The sequence below is a fragment of the Rhagoletis zephyria genome, unplaced genomic scaffold (genome assembly GCF_001687245.7).
Source record: "Rhagoletis zephyria isolate East Lansing unplaced genomic scaffold, Rhagoletis_zephyria_1.1 Rzeph_scaffold_04625, whole genome shotgun sequence".
In the NCBI taxonomy this organism is placed as follows: Eukaryota; Metazoa; Arthropoda; class Insecta; order Diptera; family Tephritidae; genus Rhagoletis; species Rhagoletis zephyria.
This window is the reverse complement of record NW_016161708.1, coordinates 26,423-39,435: the sequence shown is the minus strand read 5'-3', so window position 1 is coordinate 39,435 and position 13,013 is coordinate 26,423. Positions and strand designations below refer to the sequence as shown.

The 13,013-nt window shown below is 33.8% G+C and overlaps 1 protein-coding gene across 1 annotated transcript; it reads left to right on the top strand.

Annotated features, from left to right (window-relative positions):
• Nucleotides 1–5,451: 5,451 nt before the first annotated feature.
• LOC108370986 (uncharacterized) lies at nucleotides 5,452–6,232 on the top strand. The gene is made up of 3 exons (XM_017626451.1): nucleotides 5,452–5,582; nucleotides 5,656–5,962; nucleotides 6,029–6,232. Exons 1-3 carry the CDS (start codon nucleotides 5,452–5,454, stop codon nucleotides 6,206–6,208), a joined length of 618 nt encoding a protein of 205 aa, XP_017481940.1. The 3' UTR covers nucleotides 6,209–6,232.
• The last annotated feature ends 6,781 nt before the right edge of the window (nucleotides 6,233–13,013 follow it).

The window sequence follows — 13,013 nt, the reverse complement described above, 5'->3', positions numbered from 1 at the left end:
TTTTTTTTAAAGAAAGAGAAAGGGACCGTAGGTAAAGCTGGGTCGTAATGATTCCTTTAGGAATTGAATTACTCTGAATTACAAATTACAAGGAATTGTAATTAGTAATCAATTCCTTTAATTTAAAAAGGATTTTTTGTTTCTAGTTAACTCAAAACTCTGAACTTAACATTGGATTGAATATTATGGATCTGTATACCGTTTAACCAAATCAGGTCAATTACACAAACTATTTTCATTTTTATGAAAAAAGTTCTAAAAGCTCAGTTATGCAAGACTCAGACTTGACTTCACTTGAAAATTGTATATCTGGCAAATAAGCAGCGCCGTGTATGTAGTTACCCACAAAACATCTTCACTTAAAAACTGGATAACTATAGATTTTTGATTTCTAAGTTAAATTTCTAAGTGCAAAGAGAGCTGTGAGAGAATCATGCTGCCATTTCATTTTTAATAAAATCCCTACAAATAAGTCACACAAATATAATTTTTTGTATAAATGTAATTCATCTGGCAATCGAAAAACAAGCTTTCAAATAACGACAGAAAATAAAATAAAAACAATCACTATTTGTAAATATATTTACATATATTAAATGTAGATTTGTATCAATTTTAGTGTAAAACAAAATAAAAAATGCAATAGATGACACGAAGAGTAATCGCGTCTAAGTTTCTAGGTAAGACAAGTTAAGTCTAAGTCTTGCATAACCCAGCTTTGGACTTTAAGCTTATAATCCCGGGGCCCATTCCGGTTCAATGAAACCGTGAAGTGAAAATGAAAAATTCAATGTAAATGAAAATTTAATTTTTTCAATTTATCGTTTCGTTATATCATTTTAAGCGATTCTCGATCATTAAAGGCTATTCCTAGCTAGCAAGTAATTATTTGGTAAATTATTGTGAGTTTAAGACAATGATATTCTTTATCACAAGATGGTGGTTTTCAAAGCCACAAAACTTTGTGAAAAAAGTTTCACAGTGAAAAATTTTTGACATATTAATTTTTTCCCATTTGAAAGCAGAATCGTATTTTTATGTGAAGTGATGAAAAATGTTTTCACTTCACGTTTTCGCAGAACAAAAATTGGCACCCAGCTCTCAAGAAAAATCACAGGAAATATTTTTAATTAATTCTGTTGCTTGAAAAAGCACTTTGCTTTTGCTGTAAATTTTCTTGAAGAAATACATTTTTTTGAGAGCTGCAAATTGATTTAATAAATTTTGATAGAAGAAAATTTATTTCATTATGCGCAAGGCGAATTTATATAAGGTGGTGTTACTAGATCAGCTGATTTTGTGTATGTGTTTCGCCTCACGGATTCTTATGTCAAATTTAAAAATTTTGTTTGAATTTCCACACACACTCTTACATATTTTGACAGTTTATGCCGCCAAAGCAAAAACAAAATACATGTAAGTTTTTGTTTTTGTACTCCTGCTATCACCTTATATAAATTCGCCTTGATTATGCGTCATTCTATATGAATTTTTTGTTTTTCTTGAGAGCTGAAAACGGCCCTTTAACCATGATAAAAGCATAGCAAGGTAGAACCGTTCTCTCAATTTGTCGGCCATGATTTTTTTTTTAAGTTTGTCAGCATTTTAAAATCATATAAAATTGAAAATAAAAAAATTAAATTTTTCGAAATTGTTGTTGCTTGAGATTGAAAATGAAAATGTGTGTGTGAGTCTGTGAGTAAATTTAAAAATTAAATTGTTTGGAAACGTCAAGAATTTTAAAAGTAACTCTCAGCGGTTCTACCTTACTATATTTTTATCATGCCTTTAACAAGGAAAAAAATGAAAACTAGCACATTTTTTGTACAATAATTATCAGAAGGTAGTTTCACTTCTTCTTCTTATCCGCCATCTTAGCTATCTGACAGACAAAGTGTTTCGTATTTTTTGTTTTACCAACTTAAAAAAAAACATCCAGCTTTTGACGTTGGAAAAATAAAACAAAGGAAAGCCAAACAGAAATTTTCAAATACTTTTTTAATAATTTTCTGCATAAGAAATTATTAAAAAATTACGTGCTGCTTCCATGGATGTTGCAATACACGGAATAGATGTAAGGATACAACCAAAGAGCCGTCGCACACCACAGACTTTATCGGCCGCCGATTTAAATACTTGGGGCTCGCTTGAAATATGTACATACATACATGAAGATGTATGGAGGAGCGCACACTACACCAACTTAATTGCTCCGACTAATCTGTTGTGGATCTAAAACATTTTAAACAAGAAAAACCAGTTTCAAAACCGCCTAAATTGCCATTGTGACAAAAATGAGATTTGGTTACCTTGAACTCCAGGCATCGAGATTTATGCATAAGAATCGTAAAATCGTTATTAAAATAACAGATTTGTAAAATAATTGCGAGAGAAAATACCGCCTATCAAGGCAATGCCTTCAAAGAACACCCGTTTTTTCGCTCTCCTGTGGAATTTGAGTGGCTTTGCAAATGGTCGATGGGCGGTTTTGCAAAAATATCGACGATATGTTTTTTATGTGATTAGCAGTGGCAGGTATGTAAGTATCTATTAAATGCGTATATGTATGTATATTAAAAATGAAGTGATCAATTATCAAATATATAAATATCTTCATGTTCTGTTAAAAAATATCTATAATAATAAGCGAAAATCCCCAATTTCTATATCGTAGCATTAGCATCGGCCACATTGCGCGTTTGTTACAGACTCGGTTTATGTCAAAAATTGTTAAGTGAAATTACCTTCTAACTAGTAATTTTTAGCAAAAAAAAAACCGACTTCAACTCCCATATAAAAAAAAATATATATATATATATATCTCATGATCCGAATCGAAATCGGTTGACGCGGTCCAAAGTTATGCGGTAACATACATAAAACAAAACAAAAAAAAACAAAAAAACAAAAAAAAATATTCCGACGAACTGATAACCTCCTCCTTTTTTGGAAGTCGGTTAAAAATTATCGTATCATGCCACTAACGATGAAAATCGATGGATAAATAAACAAGTGGTGAATGGCCAAATGAAAATGTGCAATAATTTTTTTTGTATGAAATAGGAGCATGAAATAATGTTACTCATACGCCATATCGTACTTGGCCCTACTCGTACATACACGTACATGGCGTATGAGTAAAATTTTCCATATTAAAGTTTAAATATTTTTCATTCGCAATATAGTGTTATTGTTATTTTAGTTAAAAAATTTTCATTTTTGCTACTACTACTTTGTCATAAGAAAACTTCTCATGAAAATGCAATCGCCTTTATGTGACAATGTCAAGGCTCACGCTACAATTCGGAGGAGAAGCTCGGCCAAACGCTAACATATTGTGTAGGCGCCAATGTATTATTATTATTGGTTTGATTGAAAAAAAAACATTAAATAATAATTGTACCGAATTCTCTATACGTCCTTAATTCGGCAGCTTACGGTAGGTCAATCTTAATATCATACCTCTAAATGCATATGAATATGTATGTACGTACATATTTCATTCGTCATACTAAGTTAACAACAAGGGTGTGTTATCCTTATAATCTGTGTATTTATACATTGTAGTGTACACGTGTACACGTACGTATGCATACATACATATGTAGGTATAGAGCTCTATCTCTATTTTCATCACGCAATAGTTATGACTTGAAAGCAGCACAGATATTAAAAAATCTATGGACTTTATGTATGCACGTACTATGTATGTCTGTGTACAAGCTTTTTCTATTTGACTACGCCATCATTTTCCTCATTTTCAATGTCTTTTAAGTTCTTCACGCTAACCAATGACGTCACAATGCAGTGTCCTAAGGTGTCCTGCGGCATTGTGCCGTCATTGACAATTTACTTAATTGATTACATAGTAGCTTTCATGCCACCAAGTGATTTCGTTTTTTACTTTGTCGATATCTTACTACCTGCCATCAAAAGTTCTTGACTTGAGTAGTAAATAATTGTATGAAATAAATTCAATCACGCTATTTGACCGACACCAATGTACTCGAAAATTCGTGCTAAATCTGAAGTGAGCATTCGATGCTCGTGAGTGCTGGTAGTTTAATTGTTGCGTTAAGGAATTTTACTTGTAAGTAAAGTGTTTCAGTGCTTGGATTTAATTGGTTCAAAAGTATGAGATGTTATATATAATTAACAAAGCAAGCGCAAAGAAAAATCAGATTAGGCATAATTATTGCAAGGAAGAGCGAATTCGGTGAATGTCTAGACATTTGACGCTTAGAAATTTTGTCTTATATCCACTATAGTGTAATACAATACTATTTACCTTTTACATTGCACATATCAGTGCCAGGATTTTCGGGAGGAGGCGGAGGCGTTGGTTTTCTACCTTTGAAACTCTAACATCCAAATTCATAAAAAGTGAAGAAGTAACTGCTTTATAAATCGAAAATTTGTATGAAAATGCCACTTTATAGAGCTCTTTAAGTCTACTTTATTTTTTATGAATTACGCCTCATACTTTAGTTGTTGAGAAGATACTGCATAGACATTAACATGCCATGATTTTTACTTTTCCTGCCTACCGCCAACAGCTGTAAAATCATTTAAGTCACGAAATTTCGTATTAAGAAGGAATTTACATATGATTAATTGGTTGCGAGCCTAACCATTCAGCTCCGCTTTATCAGGCCTAGTAAAAATTTTGTGGTCCTTCGGCAATTCATTTGCATTTAAAGTCGACCGAAACACATTTTTGGGTTTTTGCTTTTTTTGGTAATTTCGAAAATTCATAATCTCTAAGAACTTTGAGACTCTATCTCGGAAAAAAATTTTATCAAAAAGAAAAATTCTTAGTCATTTTATTGAATATGGCTTGATACAAATAAATGTGGGAATATGGATCGCCATTTCATAAGAAATTGTGTATGAAAAAATTGCTATTTATCTGATTACTTGATTCATTACCTTCCCAAGGCACCTCAGTTTTGTAATATAGCAAAAAAGAGTGAAGTTATATAAAATTTTGTTGAACCAACTAGATTGTTTTATCGATATATGCCAGACCTAAAATTTTTAAAATATTTTTCAGTCGATTTCTGTCAAAATTTGAGCCACATCGAAGGCTATCAACCCTGTCTTAATTATTTGTAAATCAAAAAGGTGATACAACTATAGATCCAAAGCCCCCTTTGTAAAATCCTGGACCGCCACTGGAATATACATATGTACATATTCACCTATTTTTTTTTCTACATGTTTCTAAAAAGGAGCAGTTCTTTTCGTATCAGAAAAAAGTATAAGCTCCGAGTAATGAAAGAAACAAGAAAACTGTTGGTGACCCCAATTATAATTTTTCTCAATGTCAAATGTGATACGGAAATTTTAAAATTCATTTCAGTCACGCTTCTTTAAAGACTTTACAAACTTAAACTCGCTTTATATTAATTTAATTTAAACACGAATAGCAAGACCACCCCAAACAGCAAAATGTCGTGTGTGTGCCAATATTTTGTGACATCGAAAAACCGAAAGCTAATGGGACTCAACTCGGATGGCAGCGACATATCGGTGTTAACCCAAAATTCGCTCGCTTTGACAAAAGATGAGACCAAACAGGAGTAGAGTACCTCGAAATTTACCACGTTTATTCCCCCACTCTTACCTATGTATTTCTGCTCATTTCAGCAGCAGCAGCAGCAGCAAATTGAACGAAGAGGTATCGGCCACAGAATTGGCTGCAGCTAAAGCGGAAATTTGGGTACTCAAAAAACATCTCAACGATGCACAAATATCCATCGAGAACTTGGAAAATTTAGTACGTACCATAATACTTAAACAGAATGAGCTGTTGGGCGCAATGTACGAATTGAAGCAGCAGAATTATGAGTTGCAAGATGAATGTCGCATGCAACGTGATTACCAGATGATGGAACGTAACGCCATGATGCGCGAGATGCACGAAATCAAAACGTTGTTGAGCGACCGCACAAAGCTGCTGGTATGTGTGTGTGTATTTAACTTTTATATTTTATACAAGGATTACAATTTAAAACATCATTGGCAGGAGGACACCGTCAAGCGGAATTCAGAGTTGACGTCTGCTCTACAAGACGCCAACGAGAAAATCTATATGATGGGCATGAAGTTTTTGAAATTAAGAGCATCGCGTTCGAAACGCGTGAATACCTCGAATGTCTCGAACACTACATCGGGTAGTAATACGGAGCGGTCGAATTCCGGTTAATTGTATGACTAACCTAAATAGCAGTTAATAGTTGCAGCTGCTTTAAAATCAAATTGTCCGTTCTTGTACAAATGTTTATTTTACTATAACTTTATTTTTTTATCTAGCCGTCAATGTAATTTATAGCAATTGGAACACAAAATAGTTGCATATCATTTTGCTTTCGTCGTAAATGAGGTAAGTATAGTGGATATTTTGTGGAGTAATAACTTTGTAAGGAAAATCTCAAGTTTTAAAATGGCACAAAAACGCCGACACAAGTAAGCTTAATTGTGGGTCATAGATTATGGATCTGTAAATCGTTTCTCCAGATCAGGTCATTTTCTCAAAATATTTTTATATTTATGGGAAAACAAGAAAACAGAAAATTTAAAAGGTCGGTTCTTTTTCCAAAAAAATCAAGGTCTTAACGATGAAAATCGATGCATAAATAAACAAGTTTTGATTGGTCAAATAAAAATGTGCTAACATTTTTGTAGGATATAGGCCACATCGTAGCCGCAGGTACTCGTACATACTCGTACATGGCGTATGAGTAAGGTGACAAACTATTTCATAGCTGAAAGAAATACAGTTTCGGTTTGGTTAGGTTTAAGTGATTGCCCTAGGCAAAAGAACACATTGGACAATTTGGAGATTTTCCTTTGTAATACCACGAGAAAACTGAACGGAGACCTTTAATTTAGTCGGCGAAACGCCTCGAACCGATTACGAATGCGGCTACTTTCGATCCCCGATAGTTCAGTGTTTGTTAAGAAGTATGAGCGAAAGTGCTTCCATATTAGCCTCGCGAAGGTTAATGAAAATGTGGAGATGATTCCTGCTCATCTTCCTCTTGACAGCTAATACAAAAGGAATTGGTTGAAATTCCTAATCTTACCGCGTGAATACCAATCGCACAATGGCCTGTCAGAGCTCCCATCACTAGCCCTTGTTAAGAGCTCGCGTACCCGTATTATATGCCATCGGGCCATAACCGAGAAAGAAAAGTAAGCACCAAATGTTTTTATTTGGCGTCTTCTTTATCAAAATTATATAACTTCCACAAATAAATAATTGCATCATACCCACCAACCGTAAATGGTATTCCAAAGAATTTACAAGGAAAAAAAAGAGTAAAACCCCTCAAAGTGGACCATCCTTTCTCAACTTATGCGCGGCCTCACGTACGAAACTTTGGTATATATGTACACATAAATATTTATTTTTAATAACAATCAGAGATTGGGCCGTATGAATAAAAATAAGTAAGTAATTTTTTTTTTTCCAATTTTAGACCTTTTACTAATTTATTCGAATAAAATTGAAGTAAAAGGTATGAAATTTCAAGCAAAAGCAATTTCTTAGTTTTTATTCATACGGCCCATTATATATTCTATGTAAACAAGCTGGTTTCAATTAAATAATTAAAGCAAATACTACCATGCACTATTATGAATACCTTTTTGTGGAACTTCACTACTTTTTGAAGGTTATTGAATTCTTGCTCTTTTTCTCCTGCTTCCAAAAAACCTCCCTGTGGGTGGGAGTATCAAATTTTCGCAAAATCAATTTATAATATTTCATTCCGCATAAATCTGCGGTTATCAAAAATTTACTGCTGTCGAGAAATATTTCATTTCACACAGCAGTAGCCCGTTTCTGTAACTTTTCTCTACCGATTATTTCTCTACTGGTAGAGAAAATACGTCACTCTCACCTACTGATTAGCAGTAGAGAACAGGGCGGCGAATTCATATATCAATTCGCCTTGGTAGAGAATTGTTACAGAAACGAGCTACAGATTGGCAAAACTGTCTCACCATAGTAAAAATATTATTCAACAGCTTTCCCCATAGAACTTTGTTACCGATTCACACACGCCCTTACAAAACCTTTAATAACTGAATCATGATTTTTATCCAATTTCACGTTCAACGTTTACAATTTTGCATGTACATATACAAATGTTTTACGCCGACTCCGAACGGCGATTGTATTTTTATGAGAACCTGTTTTTCATGGCAGAAATACACTTGAAGGTTTGCCATTGCAAGCCGAGGGGCAGCACGCAGTTCTTAAGAAATTTGCTACTCTTTATAGTACGGTTTTCTTAAGTTTTTTGTAAAAAAAATCACAAGGCAACCCATGTTTGCAACAGAAATATATGCCCTTTCCATTATTTCTTGAGGAAAGAGTGAAGCAACAGACTGTGAAATATCAGTTATCACACGAATGAATGCCAATTTTTTCTTGACCGTCTTCTTAAGAACTGGGGAAGATTCTATAACCAGTTAGCGATAATTTTCGGTCTTTAAATGGTTACAGAATCTCCTCCCTGGAAACAAAGCTTCAGTCAAGTCAAGTCTAAGTCCTGCATAACGTTTTACANAGAACTGGGGAAGATTCTATAACCAGTTAGCGATAATTTTCGGTCTTTAATTGGTTACAGAATCTCCTCCCTGGAAACAAAGCTTCAGTCAAGTCAAGTCTAAGTCCTGCATAACGTTTTACATTTTTTTTTGTGTCATTTGAAAACGTTGGGTTGTCTATTTTTTTACAGGCCAACCTATGGGGTTGGCAGGTATGACCAGGTAAGTAATAATAGTAATTTGCACAGATGTCTTTCACACATTCTATAGACTTTATGCTTTCGATTAGCATACGGGACAAAATTCGCCACATATAGCAGGAAAAATATTTTATGGCTGCATTTTGTTCAAACTACACCAAGTTGTTGCTGGTAACCAATGTGTAAAAGAATTTTTTTTTCTACTGCGGTTTTTGTCGAATTATACGAGTTCCAACACACAAATGTCAGCCCTTTTTCTCAGAATCACAAGGTTTCTCAAAATTCTTATGTAGCACTTAGGATAGAGGATCAAAAATTGCTTTTTGGTGAAGACTATAATTTTTTGCAAAAATTTGTTGCATTTCTTAGACAATGTACCATAAAGGTTTCTTTCGCGAATAGCTTATTTCGATAGATCATTTTCTAAGCTTTCCAACGATATATAATTTGTATTGGGCGTGGTAAAAGGAATACAAGTTTTTCATCATATAACGCACTCGGGTCCGCCTTGAATTTTTGTCCGCGATAACGCAAGTTTACAGAAATGAAAAAATTGTCCGACCAGCGACATTTTTATATTCATTCTAATGTAAAATTTCAAGCTGAATCCGTATACGAAATTAAAATGTAAGAGAGTAGAACAGTTTTTGAGATATAGCTGAATTTCGGGTTTTGAGATCTGAAAAAAGTTCACTAAAATTTCATACAGAATAGAACCTTAAGATGGATATTAAGTAGAAGATGAAGGTGGAGATTAAGATGAATTAAAAAATTAAGATGAAGGTGATGGGGATGAAGGCGATGAGCGTGAAGATAAGAGATGAAGATGGAGATGAAGACTACAATGTAGAAAAGAAAGAAACAGATAAATATGAGATAAATATATATCGAAAAGAGAAATATATATAGAAACATAAAAACAAGTAATAAATATAAGTATTCTTCTCCTTATTTAACACTACAACCGTTTGTCGGTTCGGGCGGAGACCAAAAACCTTCGCCGATTGCCTCTCTCCTTTGCAAATTTTCGCCAGGTGCCCATCCCGAGTGCTGAGAGGTGCTTCTGCACTTGGTGCTGACATTTCGTTCCTGCGCGACCTTGCTTTCCTTGTTCACCCATGGGTGCCGAGTCGAAGGCTATTTTCATTGGAGCATCGTTAGAGAATAGTTCTCTCGCAAGCACCCAAAGCCTTCTCATCTCTGTAAATCTCTGTAATCTATGTAAGTAGTTTTCCATGAAAAAGGAAAATAAAAACAAAGTTCCTGTTAAAAAATACCACTAAAAATGTATGCTAGGAAATATTTTACAAACTGCTACCTTTCGGAAATTTTGCTATCGAGTTATGTTAACTGTAAGCTTTAAAGGAATTTTTCTCGACTTTTGCAGCAAATGTGCGATATTATTTAAAAGAAAACAATTATTGGCGTGCAACATTTTTCCACAGTATCCTTAACACATTTACATATCGACGGCTGAGTAGAAGATCGACCTATCTCGGCAGCCGGTTCGAAAACACGCTATCTCAGAAAACTCTTCAAGAACGCCCTACTTCATAATTTAAGTGAACAACGGTCTATCTTAGAGCTCGGTTCAAAAATGCCCAATCTCAACTGAAAATATATTGAAAATATGTCGTGTTTTATTACATTTATAGGAGGTTTTTGAATTCTTGATTTTTCAAGTATCGAATAAACCGATTTTTTTTTATCGAACAAGCCTGTCTTTTCATTTCATTCAAATGCTGACCTCTCAATAAAAGTTCTGAGTGTTTCGAAGTTTTCAAGGCTTTTTCCAGTTTAAAGGAAATTCCTAAATAGCTTTAAAATTATATCCTAGCTTATTTGGGGATGAACAGTATAACATTTTTGACACAAATGGAGAGATCTACACTATTACTCCCCCTCCGAAGAAGCGAAGTTTTTTTATGGCGGAAGTACGCTCGGAGGTTTGTCATTGTCTGCCGAGGGGATCAGAAATTGAACCATGGACCACCCGAGTGGCAGTAAGCACCTCTAAGCACTCGGCTACGTCGGCAAGAACACTAGTCAAATCCGAAAAAAGTCAGAAAAAAAAGCAATGAAGTATTAAAAAAGTTAAAAAAAGACCAAACGTGAATTTTACATTTATGTATTTCTATTTGTTTTTCTTTTGAACCTAAAAATAACTTATTGAACTAACGAAACCGCAGCCTCACACAAGATACAACAAATACAAAAAAGCGCGAATATCCATATTATGAGTATTTAACATTCAAAGAAAATTGTGAATGAAATCATTCCGAAAAGTACATTTCCTTACCTTAATTCACGAAGTTTTTTATATTGTAGTTACAGGAGAAACAAAAAAACATTGGCTGCATTTCTTTATTCATTCTGAACGTTTGGAATAAACTTTTTTGTTTACTTATTCTTTAGAACCAAGGCGAATTAATATAAGGTGATAGCAGGAGTACAAAAACAAAAATTTACATGTATTTTGTTTTTGCTTTGGCGGCATAAACTGTCAAAATCTGTAATAGTGTGTGTAGAAATTCAAACAAAATTTTTCAAATTGATATCAGAAGCCGTGCGGCGAAACACATACACAAAATCAGCTGAGCTATTAACACCACCTTATATAAATTCGCCTTGTTTAGAACGTTCCTGATGATATGTTAACGTATATTTCAAAGGCATTCTGTTTATTCCCGCTGTGAAATGGGATTATCCGGAATGTATAAAGAAACGCAGCCATTATAAAAAATATATCAAAAATAGGTAAGGCTTTATAAAAAAAGGCAGGTAACTCCGCTTTTTTTGGTACAAACACTTTGAAATTTTTACTGAAAGAGTATTTTAATTTATCCGACCAATATCTGCGAAAAACGCAGTTTCGAAAAATGTGTTCGCTATGGAATTTGTGAATTAAAGTAATGATTTGAAAAGGAGAAATTCGACTGTTTTACATGTGAAATCATTTTGTAAAATACTACACTCTGTTTTTAACTGTTGACTAACTTCTCACGTGGATTTTGAAAAGCAAAAAAAACTTCAATAGGATTTTTTGCGTTTTGGAATTTTTATTGAAAATAAGGTACGAAAGAATGCAGCAATACATTTAAATATTGACATCATGGTTGAACATAAATAATATGTACATATATAACATTTAATTTAAGTTTCGGTTTATTCATAATAAGTTTTGTATTTATAAGTACTTATTAACAGGATTAAAATTCATGACTATCAACTAGTGTACATACATACATACATATTTAAATATATAATAACTAAATATTTCGCCTAGGATTCAAAAGGCAAAGTGAATAATTACACACCTGGTTTTCATGCAAAAAAAAATACTAGATTTTTACGATCGAAAAATATTAATTTTAAAAATTCTTTACCATTTCTACAAAAGGTCTGTTTTTTCCCATGTAAAATACATAGAAAACTTTGAGCGCTTTGGGCGACCTCTAAATATCCTTTGATTTCAAAATTAAAAAATAAGGGTATATTTTTTTAATATAGAACAATTCTAGGGGGTGAAAGCATTAAAATTTCGAACATACTTATTTTCAGTTTGTTTCCTACATCAAAATCGGAGTATTTTTTGCCTCACGAAATAATGCATTCACCTTGGCTATTGCTCCTCTAATATGGGTTGTTTACTGCACGCGGTTTTTTATGCCTGGTTCCGAACAAAAGATTGCTTGAATCGAAAGCGTGGGGCCGGAGATATAATAATATTAATAATAAGATGATAAGTTGGGTACATATGTTAGTGTTTGGCCGAGCTTCTCCTCCGATTTGTGGTGTGCGCTTTGATGTTGGCATACCTACAGTTTTACGCCGACTACGAACGGTGATTGTATTTTTATGAGAAGCTGTTTTCTTTATTTGTTTGCGATGCTGCTTTGACCAGGGATTGAACCCAGACCCTGCGGAGTGGTAGCGCGCACTGCTAACTACAACACAACAGCGGCCACCATATATGTATGGCCGAGTATATATGTATGTATGTATTTATATGTATGTATGTAATGTATCATGCATGATTCCTATTTTTAACAACTTCAGTGCAAAATTAAAACTACTAGTGCTTAAGTGCTTCAAGTAATTCTATCTGTATTCAATACCCCCTTGCGAATGTATATGCATATGTATTTATCTACCATGCGATTTTACTAAAACCAAGTGCCTACGTTTCATATTCATATTGGATGTGCCAACTGAAGTGAAGAGTCTCTGAATTGATCCGACATTGTCCTTGTT